General features: G+C 48.1%; 1 protein-coding gene across 1 annotated transcript in view; it reads left to right on the top strand.

The window, feature by feature from the left end:
* The window catches only part of COL22A1 (collagen type XXII alpha 1 chain), a 260,858-nt gene that overhangs the window by 202,215 nt on the left and 42,602 nt on the right, over positions 1 to 16,041 (top strand). Inside the window, exons 45-49 of the mRNA XM_047074226.1 lie at positions 262 to 375; positions 746 to 799; positions 8,513 to 8,566; positions 10,396 to 10,449; positions 14,708 to 14,761. Of these exons, the coding sequence (XP_046930182.1) occupies positions 262 to 375; positions 746 to 799; positions 8,513 to 8,566; positions 10,396 to 10,449; positions 14,708 to 14,761 (330 nt within the window). The remainder of the gene's footprint in view (positions 1 to 261; positions 376 to 745; positions 800 to 8,512; positions 8,567 to 10,395; positions 10,450 to 14,707; positions 14,762 to 16,041) is intronic.

Genomic DNA, 16,041 nt, shown 5'->3' with positions numbered 1-16,041 from the left:
TTATTAAATGCTCACAGGGAGTGGTGCACTGTTGACATCATTGTTGTGGGCTCCACTTCGAGCAGTCTGGCTGGCTAGAAGTAGAGAGAAGGGAGAGAATAATCCAGATGTATCAGTACTAAAATCTAATTTAAGATTAAGAGAAAAATGCAAAGTTAGACACAAATGCTCTGGGTAACGACTCGATCCACCCGTTTGCTTTTATATCACTTGCACGTGTCTCCTTTTGCTCTACCAGTAACTATTACTTACTGTCCCCAGGATGTGTGCAATGACTGCCCTCCAGGCCCCCCGGGCCTTCCTGGTCTGCCAGGTTTTAAAGGGGACAAAGGTCTCCAGGGAAAGCCAGGGAGAGAAGGCACAGAAGGGAAAAAGGTAAGGAGAAAGGGGGAAACTTTGTCCTTGTCACCGCGATGAAATGTATCATCTTTGGAGATCACAGCCCTGCCTCTCTGGTACAGATGTGGGGGGAGCCTACTCAAGGGTGTGAATATGGGAGGCAGGGGGTCATCTTGGGGACTGGCCATCCCATTAGACGTGGGCTATGCCCATGAATGCATGGTCACACTCAGTACTGCCACCTGCCCACACCCTTTGCTCAGACATGCTGGATGGAGGCAGGAGACGGAAATTTCAGCAGGAAATCAGTGAATAGGTGTGTCAGGGCAGCAGCTTGCTGGTGACTCTGGGTATAAGCTCCAGACACTGATTCTTACTGGTTTTTTTTTTCCTGTTCCTGCTACAGGGAGATGCTGGGCCCAGGGGCCTCCCAGGGCCTCCAGGAATCGCTGGACCACAGGTCAGTGAGCCCTCATTGACACTGAGTGCATCCTTTCTGCTCATGTCACTGGTTAATCCAAGTTTGAGGAAGAGTAATGTCCAGTGTGAAGGAATAATGGTTTTAAAACAATGACACCCACATTCAGGGTCTAACCATGGCTCCGACTCTCTCAGTGACCTTGGGAAGGGGCACTTGAACTTCCTGAGTCTCAGGTTGCTCCTCTACAAACGCCTCAGTGGTTGAATAATGAAGTGAGCTAGGGGGTTGGAATGGGGAGTCCTCACTGGTTAAGACAGGAGCTTTGGGGTCAGAGGGCTCTGAATTTGAATACCAGCCCTGGGTCAGGTCAGAGCTGTGTGGTCTCAGGCAAAATCTTTGACCCTCTGGACCTTAATTTCACCACCCAATAATAGAAAGAATAAAAGCAGCATCAGGGGGCACCTGGGTGGCGTGGTTGGTTAAGCGTCGAACTCTTGATCTCAGCTCAGGTCTTGATCTCAGGGTCGTGGGTTCGAGCCCCATGTTGGGCTCTGTGCTGGGTGTGAAGCCTATTTAAAACAAAAACAAAAAACAAAAGCAACTTCAGAGATTTGTTAGAATTGGACGATGTAATGCACAAAAAGAACTAGTCACCCAGTAAATAACCTCATTAGGCAAGTGCTGTGCCAGTGTGAGTGAGTGTTACTACCACTCACAGGAATGGTAAGGCGCCCATCTAAAATGGGCAGGGAAGCTCTGTGCTTTCATAAAGCCAGGGAGACCAGCCCGGGAAGAAGGAGCTGTGATCTCAGCCATAGAACAGGAGGGGAGGCTCTGGCAGCCGAAAACAGGTGTCTGGGCTGTGTATTTGAGCTCCTTGTGGTGATGGTACATAGCTCTAAGCACGAGAGACTGTGAGTGCAGACGTGGGGCCAGGAGGGGAAGAGAGCTGACCCTCCACCCTCAGTCACCTTCCCCCACCGTCAGTGCCCCTGGGGGCTGTCCCTGATCACTACCTTGGGGACCCTGTGCTGTTGCAAGCTATGCACGCTACCCTACCCCGACATTCAGGAGCAAATGTGTCACTGTGTCTCTTCCTGTGGCCTGGCTGGGACATGGCGTGGCTTGTCTGACATGAAATTCAGCAGAAAATTGTCAGTAGGAGAGAGCGAGCTCAGGAGCCAGACCTCTGGAGTTGGCATTCCCACTCAGCAATGACCTTGGGCTAGCTTCTTACTTTTGCCCTTCCCTTTCCTGCTGACAAACTGAGAGGTATAAAAGCAGTCACCTTCCAGGCCTGTGGCCCTGAGAACTGCTGAGGGTGCCTCCACCAGACCTCACACTATGCAGGCCCAGCACCAACCTGCTTCTCCTGCTTTTTACCCCGTGGGGTCACAGCAGCGACAGGACCGGGACTGGGGTGAGGACCTGACGTAAGATGTAAGGGAAGCCCAAAACCTCAGTAACCAAGATAAATAGGACTTTAGTGCAATATTTTAAAAAGTTTAGAATTATTACAGTTGATTCACAAGGAACAAAATGTCACTATTTTATTTTTAAAGTTTTTTTTAAGTTTATTTAGAGAGAGAGAGGGAGAGAGAGAATGAGTGGGGGAGGGGCAGAGAGAGAGGGAAAGAGAGAATCCCAAGCAGGCTCCTTGCTGTCAGCACAGAGCCTGATGCGGGTCTTGATCTCATGAACTATGCGATCATGACCTGAGCTGAAATAAAGAGTCAGACTTTTAACTGACGGAGCCATCTGGGCACCCCAAAATTTTCAATAAAGATGGGACCTAACCTTACACTTGAACCATTCACCTTCCTTAAACCCCTAATCCCAGCCCTGTGGGAGCCCCATTTATTTACATTTGTATAGTTAGTTCATCTCGGATTATTTGGCACTGATTTTGACTTTGAAGAACACAGCATTGGACTATTTTTAATTTTGGATACTGAGCTTTCCAGAGCTCCTACACCCAGGCCAAGTGCTCACTTGCCTTGCTCCAGGGTCAACCCTGAAAATGGGGTTGGACCTCTTATTATTATATTAGAAGGCAAGGAAGCCAACACTGCGGGGTAACAGCAGGGCGCTCCCTGGAACAGTTGGGCATCAAGATGGCAAACATCCCGATTTCCCAGGCCTGCCTGGCAGGCTAAGACATAGAGTGTTTGTGATCCATAGACTTTGTGAAGTCTTACAGGGTTTTGACATACCCAGGGCTCTTGCTTTAGGAACTACAGCTATCAGGTTTCAGTGTAGATGGAATAAGAGATTTTTTTCCTGGGCAGTGTTAGTTGAGAGACACCCGTAAAGTGTAGCATCACCTGTGCTATTTACCCTGAATTACTCCCCCTTTCTGGGGTCATCAGCTGGGGCTAAGCTCCTTGCCTGGAGGATTCTGCAGGCTAGTTTCAGCTGATCCTTAAGTAACCTTTGCTGTCAACTCACAGGCTGCTGGGTTTAGCCTCTGCTGAGGAATGGCTTTTTATGCAGAGAAACAAAAGCAAATCAATTAAACAGATAAGGAGTTCCCTCCACTAAGTAGGGATTGTTTTCTTTATCGGCCCAATCCCACTTGAAGTGCTGGTGTCTTGGGACAATGGTTCTGCCTTTGTTCCTTGATAATTCGCTTCTAGAGAGGGTTTGTTCCTTTACATATTCAGAGAAAGCCAAAGAATGCTTCCACCCAGAAAAAGAACAGAAATTAGTACTGCAGCTGAAAGACAGGGTTCTAGCTGTCTCCACTTGGGAGTCCATCATGACCTTGAGAAGTTGGCAGATGTTAGGGTCCACCCTACATAATGAGCTCCCAGGCAGTTACAGTGGGCAGCATACACAGTATGCTCAGGTTACCTGCTTTACAATATCATCTCTTGCAATGGTCAGCATCATGCTAGGAGGTACACATATTGTCCCATTTTACAGATGAGGAAGCAGAGCCTTAGCAAGATTTAAATGCCAGTACTACCAAACTACTAAGTGATACTGCAGAGGGGAATCCCTGCTGGCAGGACTCGAGGACCTCCTACCCCCTGTTAGTATCCCCTAGGGGTTTAACCCTAGTAATAGTAGGACCAACTCCAGCACCAAGGACAGCTCCTGGTGGGGCGGAGGCTTCCCCTTACCACCACCTACTACTGGGGAAGTGAGTCACAGAGGAGTTAAATAGCTCATCTGAGGACTCACAGGCTTGCCTTGATTCTTGGCTTCAAACCCAAGCCACTCCATGCTCGTTATTCATCCCACTCCACTCTCCAGAAAACAGACGGGAAGACTGTTTCATTTTCTCTCGCTTATCAAACAAGATCTCAGCTTGACCTGCAGACATGAAGATGAATTTGTACACTGAAAATGCTACCAGTGGCTGAGCACTTACAAATATTTTCTCGTTCTTTCGCAGCCAGACGTCCCTGTGTTCACTGGTCATGTGCATCACCAAGGGCATTTGTTTGTTTGTTTGCATTTGCAATCCTGCATCTGGGAAATCAGCTTCCCTAAGATTTATCTTGCAGATTTGCAGCGGCTCTGACTGCTGGCTGGGCCTGGGGAGGTCACTGTCATGATCAATTACAGCTTCATTCTAGAGCTTTCATACTGCTCAAAACATTGACTTTCAGGGATGGGGTCTGGGGATAGTGGCAATTTATTTGACTTTTCTGAATCGAGGGTCCCTCATCTCTAAAAGAAGAACCATACGGCCTATTTCACAAAGAGGATGTTGAGGATTAAACAGGGAGGCATTTACAGGGCATCAGGCGTGGTACCAGCTGGGTACAAGGAAGTGCTGGGTACATCTAACTGTAAGTGGTCCTCCTAGTGGTTTCTCTGTTTGAATGAATAACAACTGTAGCAAAGGGTCAGTAGAAGAGTAAATGGCTTGAAGGAAAATAATGCCATTGGGCAAAGTGTTACTTAGGAAGGCCACCTGGAAGTGGTGATTTTAGTTGCATTGGAAAGTGAGGCAGGGATGTGCCAGGCATCCTGGGGGACAGGTTTTCTAGGCAGTGAGATAGCCCATGGAAATCCAAGGACAGGCCTTATCCTGCTAGTAGCAGAGACTTCGTTAATTTGAGAAAGTTTAGGCCCTGCCCTCAACAGTCTATAAACCCCTTGAGAGAACTGCCTTTTTGGTGGATTCACAGAAACCCACATCCTTAGAGCAGCCCCTGGTAGGAACATACCCTCTAAGCAGTTGTGACATCGTGTGCTTAGCACACGGTGACGTGGAAGAAATGTAATTAAAACCGAAACAGAATCTCCTCCCAGTCCAGAAAACCTCTCCACGAAGGTGGAAGAGAAGGAAAACAGTCCTGTTATTGTGTAAACATGGCTGCAGAGGGTGAAGCACGTCAGGCAGAAATCTCCCTCTGTCCTGCAGCCAGGCAGCTGCACCTGCTGCGTGCAAGTCCTCAAGACCAACAATAACCGGGCCTCAAGTAAGAGGACTTCATAGCACCCGGTGTCACGTACGTTCATCCTAAATTTTCCTGGCAATTCGGTGATCGTCTGTGTTAGTCAGCTTTAAAGAAAGGAAAAACGGGCTGTCCGTCTTAATGACGGGAAGTGTTCTGCAACTTGGAGGAAGGTGCCTGGCTTTTCAGTTGGGCTCCCTTCCCCACAGAGGCTTGGAGACAGAGACCGAGGGTGGGGGGGAGTGCTCTCTTTCTGGATGATTGATTACATTTCAAAGGGACGGTTGCCAGGTCCTTGAGAGAGACATTTCTGAATCCTAGATCTGGCAGGAGTTATTTAGCTGTTAAAAGGATTTACATACATTTCAAAGAGAAAGAACCCCACAGTGACAAGTTTTCTGAAGTAAATGCTGTAAGAAAAAGGTTTGGGGAGAGAATCTCTTCCCTTCTGTTCATGGGGAGATTTAAGCCCTTACAATGACTCTGAATAAAAAGATCATCTAAGAGAACTGAGCTAGCAATGAACTAGCAATCTCCCTAGAATATAAAGTCCAGGTGGGCAGGGACTGTGTTGTTGTTTTATTGGTTGCTGTATCTCCAGTGCTTAGAAAGGTTCCTGGAGCATGTGAGTCAGACTTCTAGACTATAGATGCTATGTTCTTGACATTAGAAAACCCGTGGGACGAGGTGTCATGCCCAGGAAAATAGCCAGAAAAGTAACTTGGGCAGGGAGAGACAGTGTGAATACAGACAGATCTGCATTAGAGTCCCAATCTTGCCTTTCATTAGCTGTGTGACCTCAGGTGAATGACTTAACCTCTCTGGTCTTCAGATTTTTTTTTAATCTATACACTCTGGTAATAACCCCCACCTCCTAGAGTAGTCTTACTGACCACGTTACATAACACAGGGGTGCCTGGGTGGCTCAGCCTGGGTGGCTCAGGTTGAGCGTCCTACTCTTGGTTTTGGCTCTCACGGTTCATGAGTTCAAGCCCTGCACTGGGCTCTGCCCTGACAGTGCGGAGCCTGCTTGGGATTTTCTCTCTCTCCCTCTCCCTCAGCCCCTCCCCAGCTCATGCTGTCTCTGTCTTAAAATAAATTAAGAAACTTAAAAAAATAAATACATAAATTAGATAACACAGACACGTTGAATATTTTTTGCATCAGCTCAGGATATAAACAAACAAACCAACCAAAAATACACAAAATGGGATCTCATGTGGGAAGGGCCCAGCAGCATGCGGGCCGGCGGGGGGGGGGGGGGGGGTGTAGGGGGAGGGGGGTGCGGGTAGAGGCTCGGTAAATGTCAGTCCTCTCTTCTGGAAGGAAGTGAGTCAGGGGTGGGGGTGGCTGTGTATGCTTTGATCCTTAGCTGCAGCGGAGAAGGAGACAAGGACAACTGTGGAGATCCTTGAGCTGCTGACATTTTCACTGCTGGGACTTGAAGGTTGAAACCACCCTAAGCCCAGACTGAGGACTGGGATTTGAAAAGGAACCATTTACTTTTAAGGCAGTTGTCCTGAATGTCAGAGAAGCCGTGTGCTATTCCGTCACTTCTTTTCACTGAGGTTATAATACGGCCTGCAGACAGTGTGCTGGCTTTATAGACTTAAAAGCAGTAGAAATAATGACATGCAAAAATGACGGAACAAATGCTCTTCCCCTTTGAACCTCTTTTCTTCTCTCCTGCACACTGGCCTTTGACGTTCTACAGGCATTAGTTCACCTAAGGCTCCCAACGCACCTCGGGCAGGCGGCCAGGGAGCATTACGAGGTAGTTACAGCCATCGGTGAACTGCTGATGTGGGACACAGTGTGTCCACATGGCTAGACCCATGGTGAACTGGGGGACTCTGGACTTGGAAGGGCTCCCCTAGATTGATCTGCCCCCCATCCTTTATTTACTGGATGTACAAACCCAGAGCAAAGAGGGGATATGATCTACTCAAGGATGCACAAACAAGATGTGACAGGCCTGGAAACAGAGCCAAGACTGACTTACTGTGAAAGACTTATTTTACTGCATAATGCCTTCTTTTAACGGAACTGACATGTTTTTGTTTAACGACGTTTTACCGAAATACATTTGTTACCACATTAAATGCAAAGCCAAAATATGTGACAGTTAAGAGAGATTAGAACTTTTGAGTGTTACTTCCAAGGTTAGTCTATGAAAAATATTTTTGGTGGGTTGCATATTGTGAGTGTCTTGACCACAGTGACGATGACAGTGGCGGTGATGATGGTGATGGTGACAGTGACAATAATGATGGTGAGGATAATGATAATGATGGTGATGGTGACAGTGACCATGGTGATGATGGTGATGGTGATACCGGTGATGCTGATGCTGATGATGACGGGAAAGATGACAGCTAACAATGAATTTATCACTAGCTCATGCACTGTGTAGATTTTAGGTCACTTAATGCTCACAACAACCCCATGACAAAGGGGTTGTATTAATATTATTTTAGGAATAAGGAGACAGACAATTGAAGCAGGTTGCCTAATGACAGACTTACTAATGACAAAGCCAGAGTTCAAGTATAAAATAATCCAAAATACTAATTATACTAATATTTATTGAGCTCTTGCTGTGTTCTGAGCTCTATGCTGTACTTTCCAGGCGTCTGATTTTATTATCCCAACATTTCACGGGGTAGGCAATCACTATTTGCTCTATTTTATAGAGAAAAAAGACATCCTACAGTTTGGGGTTGAAGTGACCCACTCCAGGTCGCACAGGTAGCAAGGGAAGGAGCAAGGAGGGAACATATGGGCACAGCCATCTCCCCCAGACTGTGGACACTGCTGCCCTGTCCACCTTCTCAGCTCCCCCTCCTCCCCACCCTACACCTGCTCTGCAGGGCCCCCAGACCCTGCTGATTCTGCTCCCTCCCCTCCCACATCCTCACACCCCAGTTTCCTCCTGACCTCCCCTCCTCTCTTTATGCTGGCCCTTCCAACCCACCCCACACTGCAGTCAGAGAGCCCTCTGGAAACCGAGGACAGTCACGGCTCCTTCTAATGGTTTCTGGTGCCTGCAGCTCCATCCAGGTTCAAGGGGTAAACATACGGGGCTCTCAGTGACCCCCACCAGCACCCCACAACCCCATTAAGGCATTCCACCATCGGTTCCTCAACCAGACTCCCTTAACTTCTCTCTGTGGACACCCTGCCTGGCCTACAGCTCAGACTTAGTAAGAGTTGATGAAGAAAGAGTACATGAATGAATGAATGAATGAATGGGTGAACGAAGGCATGCGAGCTTTTTTCTTTTGCAATGTAGTTCTAGCAGAATTTCCTGTAATTTTCTTTCTTTTCTTTTTCTCCCAAGGGAAGTAAAGGAGAGCGTGGTGCAGCTGGTGAAGCTGGACAGAAAGGTGACCAGGTAAGAACTTACTTTATAATGAACCTGGAGAGGTATCACTGTTCTTCCTAGATAAATTTCATTCTGCCATTTCTGACATCACTGCTTGGATCTTCCTTGCCTGCAGCAGGATTTTTTTCAACCACATTTTCATGGTTTCCAAATTGATTCCTCTGGTTCACGGTGATATTCCCCTTCCCCAATTATCTGAGGAGACTGCCTTTTCTGGTTTCGTTTGGTTTTGCTGGACTCTCTGACCTTTAGAGCCTTTTGTTTACTGAAATGGTAGTCACCCATTACAACATGCCCCCTTCTTTCCTCCCACCCCCATCATTCCTCAGGTGCCTCTTGTGTAACTCACAGTGCTAGTTGAAATCCTCCATGATGCCCCTCTGCACTCAGTGCCCAGCCAGCCCTGCTGGACCACGTGTCCGAGTGCATTGTAAGGTAGCACCCGTGACAACAGAGACCCCTCTTTCTGCGGATTCAAACATGGCAGTCCCGTCATCTTTTATCCAGGGTCACCGATTCTGCCGTCCCAGCTCCCCAGCCTCCAGCAGCCTTTCTGCCATTTAAACTGGCTACCTTCTCCTGCTTTGCTTCTGTCACTCTTCCCTTTTCCTCTTTTGCACCTGTGCTCCCCCCATCACCCCTCTGTGCATCTCTCCATCGGTCCTCCTTGTCAACCGGCTGCATGCCGGACACAGCCCCAGGCTCTGAGATGCATGGTGCGTAAGGACAAATCCCTGACCTCACAGGGCTTTCTGTTCAGTGAGAAGGTGAGGCAGGTGAGCAGGTACTCCAGAGGCAGTGAGGTAAGAGCTACCTGTGCTCAAGGTCTGAATGACGTACTTAGCTAAAATTCCATCTGTATTTGGAAAAACAAAATGTGTCCAGATTATTCTTGCCATAGTGAATTTTCTTTTTTTAATATGAAATTTATTGTCAGATTGGTTTCCATACAACAGCCAGTGCTCCTTCCAACAGCTGCCCTCCTCAATGCCCATCACCCACCCTCCCCTCCCTCCCACTCCCCATCAACCCTCAGTTTATTCTCAGTTTTTAAGAGTCTCTTATGGTTTGGCTCTCTCCCTCTCTAACTTTTTTTTTTCCTCAAATATAGTACATTCTATCCTGACTGTTACAGCTTGTGTTTTCCAGCAGCAGGAGATAGAGGTGGAGGGCAGGGAAGTCTCTTCCATGGTGGTTTGCGGTTTATTTGATCCTATAAGACATTGTCTTACTAAAACTAAATGTTACACGCAATACGCTCTAGCTTGCTTAGCTCCTGCTTTAACACACATGGACTCCTCTCTGCCCGGAAATGTGAATCCCTTTCCTAAAGTAACTGCAACGTTATTATAGTGTAGATGCCATAATTCAGAAACCGGAACAGTTTCCATTTGGGAGCATATGTTGCGTGTGCATGTGCATTTATTTGCTTTCAGATTGTTATCATGGGGTGTCTCGAGCCTACACAAAAGTTAGAAACCATAGTAAGAAGACCCCCACCCTTAGACGTACCACCCAGCCACAGGATGTTGTAGCCATTATGGCCGCTTCTGTTTTCACCTGTGTCTTCAGCCACACCGTCTTCCTTCACATTATTGTGAAGCAGATCCGCTTTCAGGGTAGGTTTGGTTTTGTAAATATTGTTAGATACTTCCTCAACCTCTGGAAATACCAAGAATATATTTAAAAAAAATAAGGTCTTTTTGTTGCCAGCGTCTGTATCCACAATCGTTATCGGGGTGAGAAGCTAGAGTCTGGATTGTCATCTGATGTTTGGTGGCTGCCAGAGTGAAGAGCTTCTTAGGAGTCGTTAAGAACTGCCTCTTGGGTTTTCCTAGGGTCATCCTGGAGTTCCTGGTTTCATGGGACCCCCCGGGAACCCTGGGCCACGGGTAAGTGATGATTTTGAATCTCCTCCTCTTTTGGCTTTGACATTTGAACGCATTTCCATACTCCCTGGAGATGGGGTCACGTTGGACATTGCTCTTACTTTGAGGACTAGGCTGACACCTGAACGGTGTCTCAGGCTGACCGGAGAGCGTGGGTCCCTGAGGCATCTGGGGTTGAGGACCAAGTGATATGAGTAGCACCAATGGGCAGTGAGGCTAGGGTGCTTGTAAGGGCCAGGAGGGTGTTGGCAGGGATGGGCAGGCTTGGTTAATTCTTAATCTGTATCTAGCTTGGGCAAGGGAGGCCTGAGATCACTGCAAAGTTAGGATCTTAAGTAAAAGATGTAGAAACAGATTCCCCTGTTCCGTAGGAACCTGTCCCACGGCAAGAGACTCTGGGAATCACAGCGTCTGTATAAGCACAGATTTTCCTGGGTTTACTAGAGTCAATAGTAATAATAACTAATAATTAGTATTATTCAGTATGACCATTTTCTTTAAAAAAAAATTTTTTTTAATGTTTATTCATTTTTGAGAGAGAGACAGAGACGGAGACAGAATGTGAGCAGGGGAGGGGCAGAGAGAGGGAGACGCAGAATCAGAAGCAGGCTCCAGGCTCTGAGCTGTCAGCACAGAGCCCGACATGGGGCTTAAAGCCATGGGCTGTGAAATCGTGACCTGAGCCGAAGTCAGACACTTAACCGACTGAGACACCCAGGCGACCCAAATTAGGTTGTTTTAAATGCATTTTTTTCAATAAAATCATATGAGAGCATGAAACCACATCTTTCACTTCAGAATCAACTTTTCCAGCAAACTCATAGAAAGTAAATTAGCTACAAAAGTATTCAAGCTTTCCCAGTTTACTAGAGAGCCTACCTTAAATCTCTGATACTCGGCTTACTTCCCACCTGCCCCCTGCCCAGGGTAGGTGCCGTTACCGTCCTTTTCAGTTTCTCAGACTTAATGCCTCACCGCTGCCTCTCTGCAATGAGCAGGTGAATGACCTTGCAGGGGATCTCTGAGTTTACTATCATTGAAGTTCACAAAATTCTGCATTTTCTTCAGATGAATAATTTCACTTAAGAGATCCCTTTGCGGGGCACCTGGGTGGCTCAGACCATTGAGCCTCTGACTTCGGCTCAGGTCACGATCTCACAGTCTGTGGGTTCGAGCCCCGCGTCGGGCTCTGTGCTGACCGCTTGCTCAGAGCCTGGAGGCTGCTTCCGATTCTGTGTCTCCCTCTCTCTCTCTGCCCCTCCCCCGCTCACGCTTTGTCTCACTGTTTCTCAAAAATAAATAATGTAAAAAAAAAATTTTTTTTTTAAAAAAAGAGATCCCTTTGCATCGTATTTGAATATGTTATTAGATTTTGTGACATCTGACAGTCAGGCACAAGAATTAAAAATGATCAAGGTAGCAATGTCATAAGTAATGGGGAGAGACATTGGCATTGAATTGAGGAGGGACATTTGAGAAGGAAATAATTTTATATTACACTTCCCATATCATAAAGGCTGTACCTTCCCTGTGTAACCTAATAGCTGAGAGGGCCCCAGAGTCAGTGCTGAGGGAAAGTCCCACTCCCACCCCACCCTGGTCATTCAAAGCCTATAACACGTCTCCCCCCACCCCACCCCCCTTGCAAATGAAACCATGTGCTCCTCTCATTGGAAATTGTTCTTTGACAACTCTAGGAAAGGGCTCCTGGCTTATCATTCTCATGCAAGATGATGCATCTGAGATTCAGAAACAGCCACCATCAGAGGGTGGCTGAGTCAGCTAAGCATCTAACTTTAGGTCAGGTCATGATCTCACGGTTTGTGGGTTCAAGCCCCGCATCAGGCTCTGTGCTGATGTCTCAGAGCCTGTAGCCTGCTTTGGATTCTGTGTCTCCCTCTCTCTCTGCCCCACTCCCACTCATGCTCTGTCTCTCAAAAGGAAACATTAAAAAAAATGTTCAGAGACAGTCACAATCAGACTGCAGCTGGTCTGCCTCCGACTGACCGATGTGTTCTTCAGTTCACTCGGTGGATGTTTCCTGAACATCTACTTTGTGCTGTGCCCTGGACTGTTAATCACTTTTGGGAGTGGATCCTGGTGAGCTGCCCATTCGGGGTCAGTGGCCAGTCATTCTGTAGCAACTCGAGAGCAGGAAACCCTCCTGGTCATTGTATTGTTTCTTCGAGTGCTTATATGTCAGACCCTGGAACCAGGGATGTGGAAACCAAACAGACAAGGCTCCTTAGAGTTTATTTCCTGGTGCTCAGTTGGCATCCTACTTTCAGATGAAACCCTTAACCCCAACTGCCATATGGAACTTAATTCCAACTTAGCTAGGTTCCAGAGTAGAGGATGCTGGAAGTTTTTGGCAAAATGATACAGAAGAATCCTGATTTGTAGTAGAAACTCCACTGTTCTATTAGGTTTCGACTATATGTGTCATTTCCCTGTAGCGTCCCAGCCAGAGAACCATGAACCTTAGGCTCTTTGTTCAAATATTATCAATATCCCTTTATTTCGTGAACATTTACTGGGTCCTTACCTGGTGGAAGAGGTGGGGAAAAATCTGACTGCGTCTTGTCCCTGGGAATTTGTCTGACATGGGAAACAACACCTATCTTCTGCAGCTGTACCAGACTTCCTTGAGGTCCACCATGTAGCTGTTTCTGTAGCCCTAGAACTTGGCCAGGACTTGGCATGATATGGGCTTCCTACAAGTTTATGTAAAAAAAAAAAACACTAAAGATCGCTGGAAAGGTATCAGTAAGACTGTAAGAGCTTGTGTGTTTGTCCTCCCATATTTAGTTAGTATCCGCCATGTTCCTGGTCGTGGGCTGGCCAGTAGACGCACCGCTGTCATCTGTGCTTATGATAACGGAGAGCCCTTTATGGAGAGCCCTTAGTACGTGCCGATGCTGACTAACTCCTTATATGTATTAACTTTCTCAATTCTCTCAACAACTCAGCTGAAATAGGAGCTCTTTTTCTCCAGTTTACAGAGGAACTGATAGGCACAGAGGAGTGGAGTAACGTGGAGAGCCAGGACATGGACCCAGGGACGCTGGCTCTGAGAGGGTGCACCCCAACTGATACCTTCTATTCCGTGCTAAGCACACTGCAAGCACTGCCTCATTTCCTGCTCCCCTCCTCACAGCCCGGACAATAATGTCACTTCTACCCTTTCACTGACAAGGAAGCTGAAGACGGGAATCGTATACCCCTTGACCAAAGCTAGAAAGAAGCAGTGTATTCATTAGTCTAAACAATCTGTCCCCTTGGAGCATCTGGGGGGCTCAGTTGGTTGAGCTTCCAACTCTTGGTTTCAGCTCAGGTCATGATCCCAGGGTCATGGGATCACTCCCCGTGTTGGGCTGCACACTGAGCATGGGGCCTGCTTGGGATTCTCTCTCTCTCCCGCTCTGTCCCTCTCCCCTGCGAGTTCTCTCTCTCAAAATAAATAAATAAAAATTAAAAAAAAAAAAGAATCTATGTCTCATCTGTCAGCCAGCCCAGCTTTCATTCATTCATTCATTCAAGAAATATTGAGTGCCCGCTATCTCCGAGGCAGTGTTTTAGTTCCCAGTAAAGGAAATCATCAACAAACACTAGGGTGGCAGATGGCGATAAAGGCTATGGAGGAAAATGAAGGTGTTAGGAGAGGCAGGCGCTTTGGAGTTTGGATTTGGGAGGTGGGTAATTTCTCACTGAGCCGGGATGAGGACGAGGGCAGGCTGTGCGCTCTGAGCCTTGGGGGACTGGATTTCACGCAGGGGGAGCAGCAGGGGAGGGAGCTGAGCGGACTCACCCTGCTGCACTCACTTACGTGCATAGAACTCCTCTTTCATGGTTCCATGCACTTCTCATCCCTGGGTTGGCACAACCAAAAACACCCTCCTTATTAGCCTCGAAGATAATTCCACTTGTTCCTTCTTGCCTTCTGTCCCCAAATGTCCCCTGATGTTAGCCAGAGGCGTCCACTCTGAAGTGAGACAGTTTGCTGTTGCCGGGCAGGCCGGCTGGCTGGCGACTACTCTGGTCCTTCCTGCCCCACGGCTGCTGTTCCCCTGACATCTTTGTGTTCCCAGAGACCAGACCAGCGTGTTGAGGGAGGCGGGGGCTCCCAGGAGCACCTGTGGTTCTGGCAGCCGGGGAGGGGCTCGGGACGCACCCTCCGTGCACTGCTTTGTGCACAAAGAGGCGCTAACCATCTCTGTTGAGATCCTCACAGCAAACTGACTCCCTGCTCTGTCGTCCTTAGGGAGCGGATGGCGTTGCTGGGGCCGCTGGACCTCCAGGGATCCAAGGGCCGCCGGTAAGTTCCTCAGCAGACGGGACCTGCCCTGAGTCTGTTTGGGCTTCCCAGAACCCAGGTGTTCACAGGCCTGGTCCTGGTCCTCCCTCTGCCTCCGTGGCTCCTCATCCTAAGTATTCACAGTCTTGCAATGAAACCATGGGGGAGGGGAGTTCTTTGCTTCCCATTGGGACCGTGGTTTCTTGCCTCTGACATAAACGTTTTGGAGCACTTGGGTGGTTCAGTTGGCTAAGCGTCCAACTTCAGCTCAGGTCATGATCTTGAGGTTCATGGGTTCAAGCCCCGCGTCGGACTCTGTGCTGACAGCTCAGAGCCTGGAGCCTACTTCGGATTCTGTGTCTCCCTCTCTCTCTGCCCCTTCCCCTGTTCATGCTCTGTTCTCAAAAATAAGTAGAAAAACGTTAAAAAAATTTAAGAAATAGAATAATAAAATTAAAGTGAAATAAAATAAAAAAGTAAAATAAAATAAAATAAAATAGGTTTGGATGAATGGCCTGGCAATCCGCGATTCCAGAGTCTGGTTTACAACCAGCTCACACAGGCCCTGTGGGTGTGGTTCTCTTCTGAACAGGCACTGGGGAGGGGAAAGGCTGAGCCAACCCGCCCTGAGGCTACGGTATATTTCAAGAGGCACGTTGGACAGGAGTAGCTCCTGTTATCCAACCGCCCCAAAGAGGAGCGAGAAGTCAGAGAGGGGAGTCACACAGGACTCTGCCTGGCGTTCCGAGCTGGCTCGCAAGCAGGTCAGCCCTCCCCTGGCATCTCTGGGCTCTGATGCCAGGAGCTCTTGAGGGATCAGTTAGGACAGTTTGTCCTAACCTCCTGCTGGGAGGAGGAGGGCAAAGCCCAGTGGGTTTGGGTTACTAGTCCAAGGACACACAGGTAATTAATGTCCAAGTTGGGAGTTAAGTCACTTTGGAAACTCCCGATTCAGTGTCCTTCTGCCATTCGACACTGACCCGCTGTGGGGGATGGCCGGGCTGGGGGCTGCGGGGGTGTTGGGATCCAAAACTAACAGCCGCATGGATCGGCTTTTGTTCACCATCCGGCCAGTCCTCTTGAAGCTGCCCCCCTAGAAGTCCCAGGCGGAAGGGAATATAAAACCTACCGCAGGCAGCTTTGCACCGATTCTCGGACGCCAAAAGATCTCCCCCCCACACAACAGACCGTTTGCCCCAGGAGAGGAAGATACAGCCCAGATGTGAATCTCACATACCTCGGAGCTAAACTGTATTGAGTAAGACATCGATTCTGCCGTGGGACCATGTGGCAAGCGATGG

This window comes from Lynx rufus, unplaced genomic scaffold (genome assembly GCF_022079265.1).
Source record: "Lynx rufus isolate CCGP_SWC_20201006 ecotype Redwood Valley unplaced genomic scaffold, mLynRuf1.p SCAF_12, whole genome shotgun sequence".
NCBI classification, from domain to species: domain Eukaryota; kingdom Metazoa; phylum Chordata; class Mammalia; order Carnivora; family Felidae; genus Lynx; species Lynx rufus.
The sequence above is the reverse complement of the archived record's forward strand: the minus strand, read 5'-3'. Positions and strand labels throughout refer to the sequence as shown.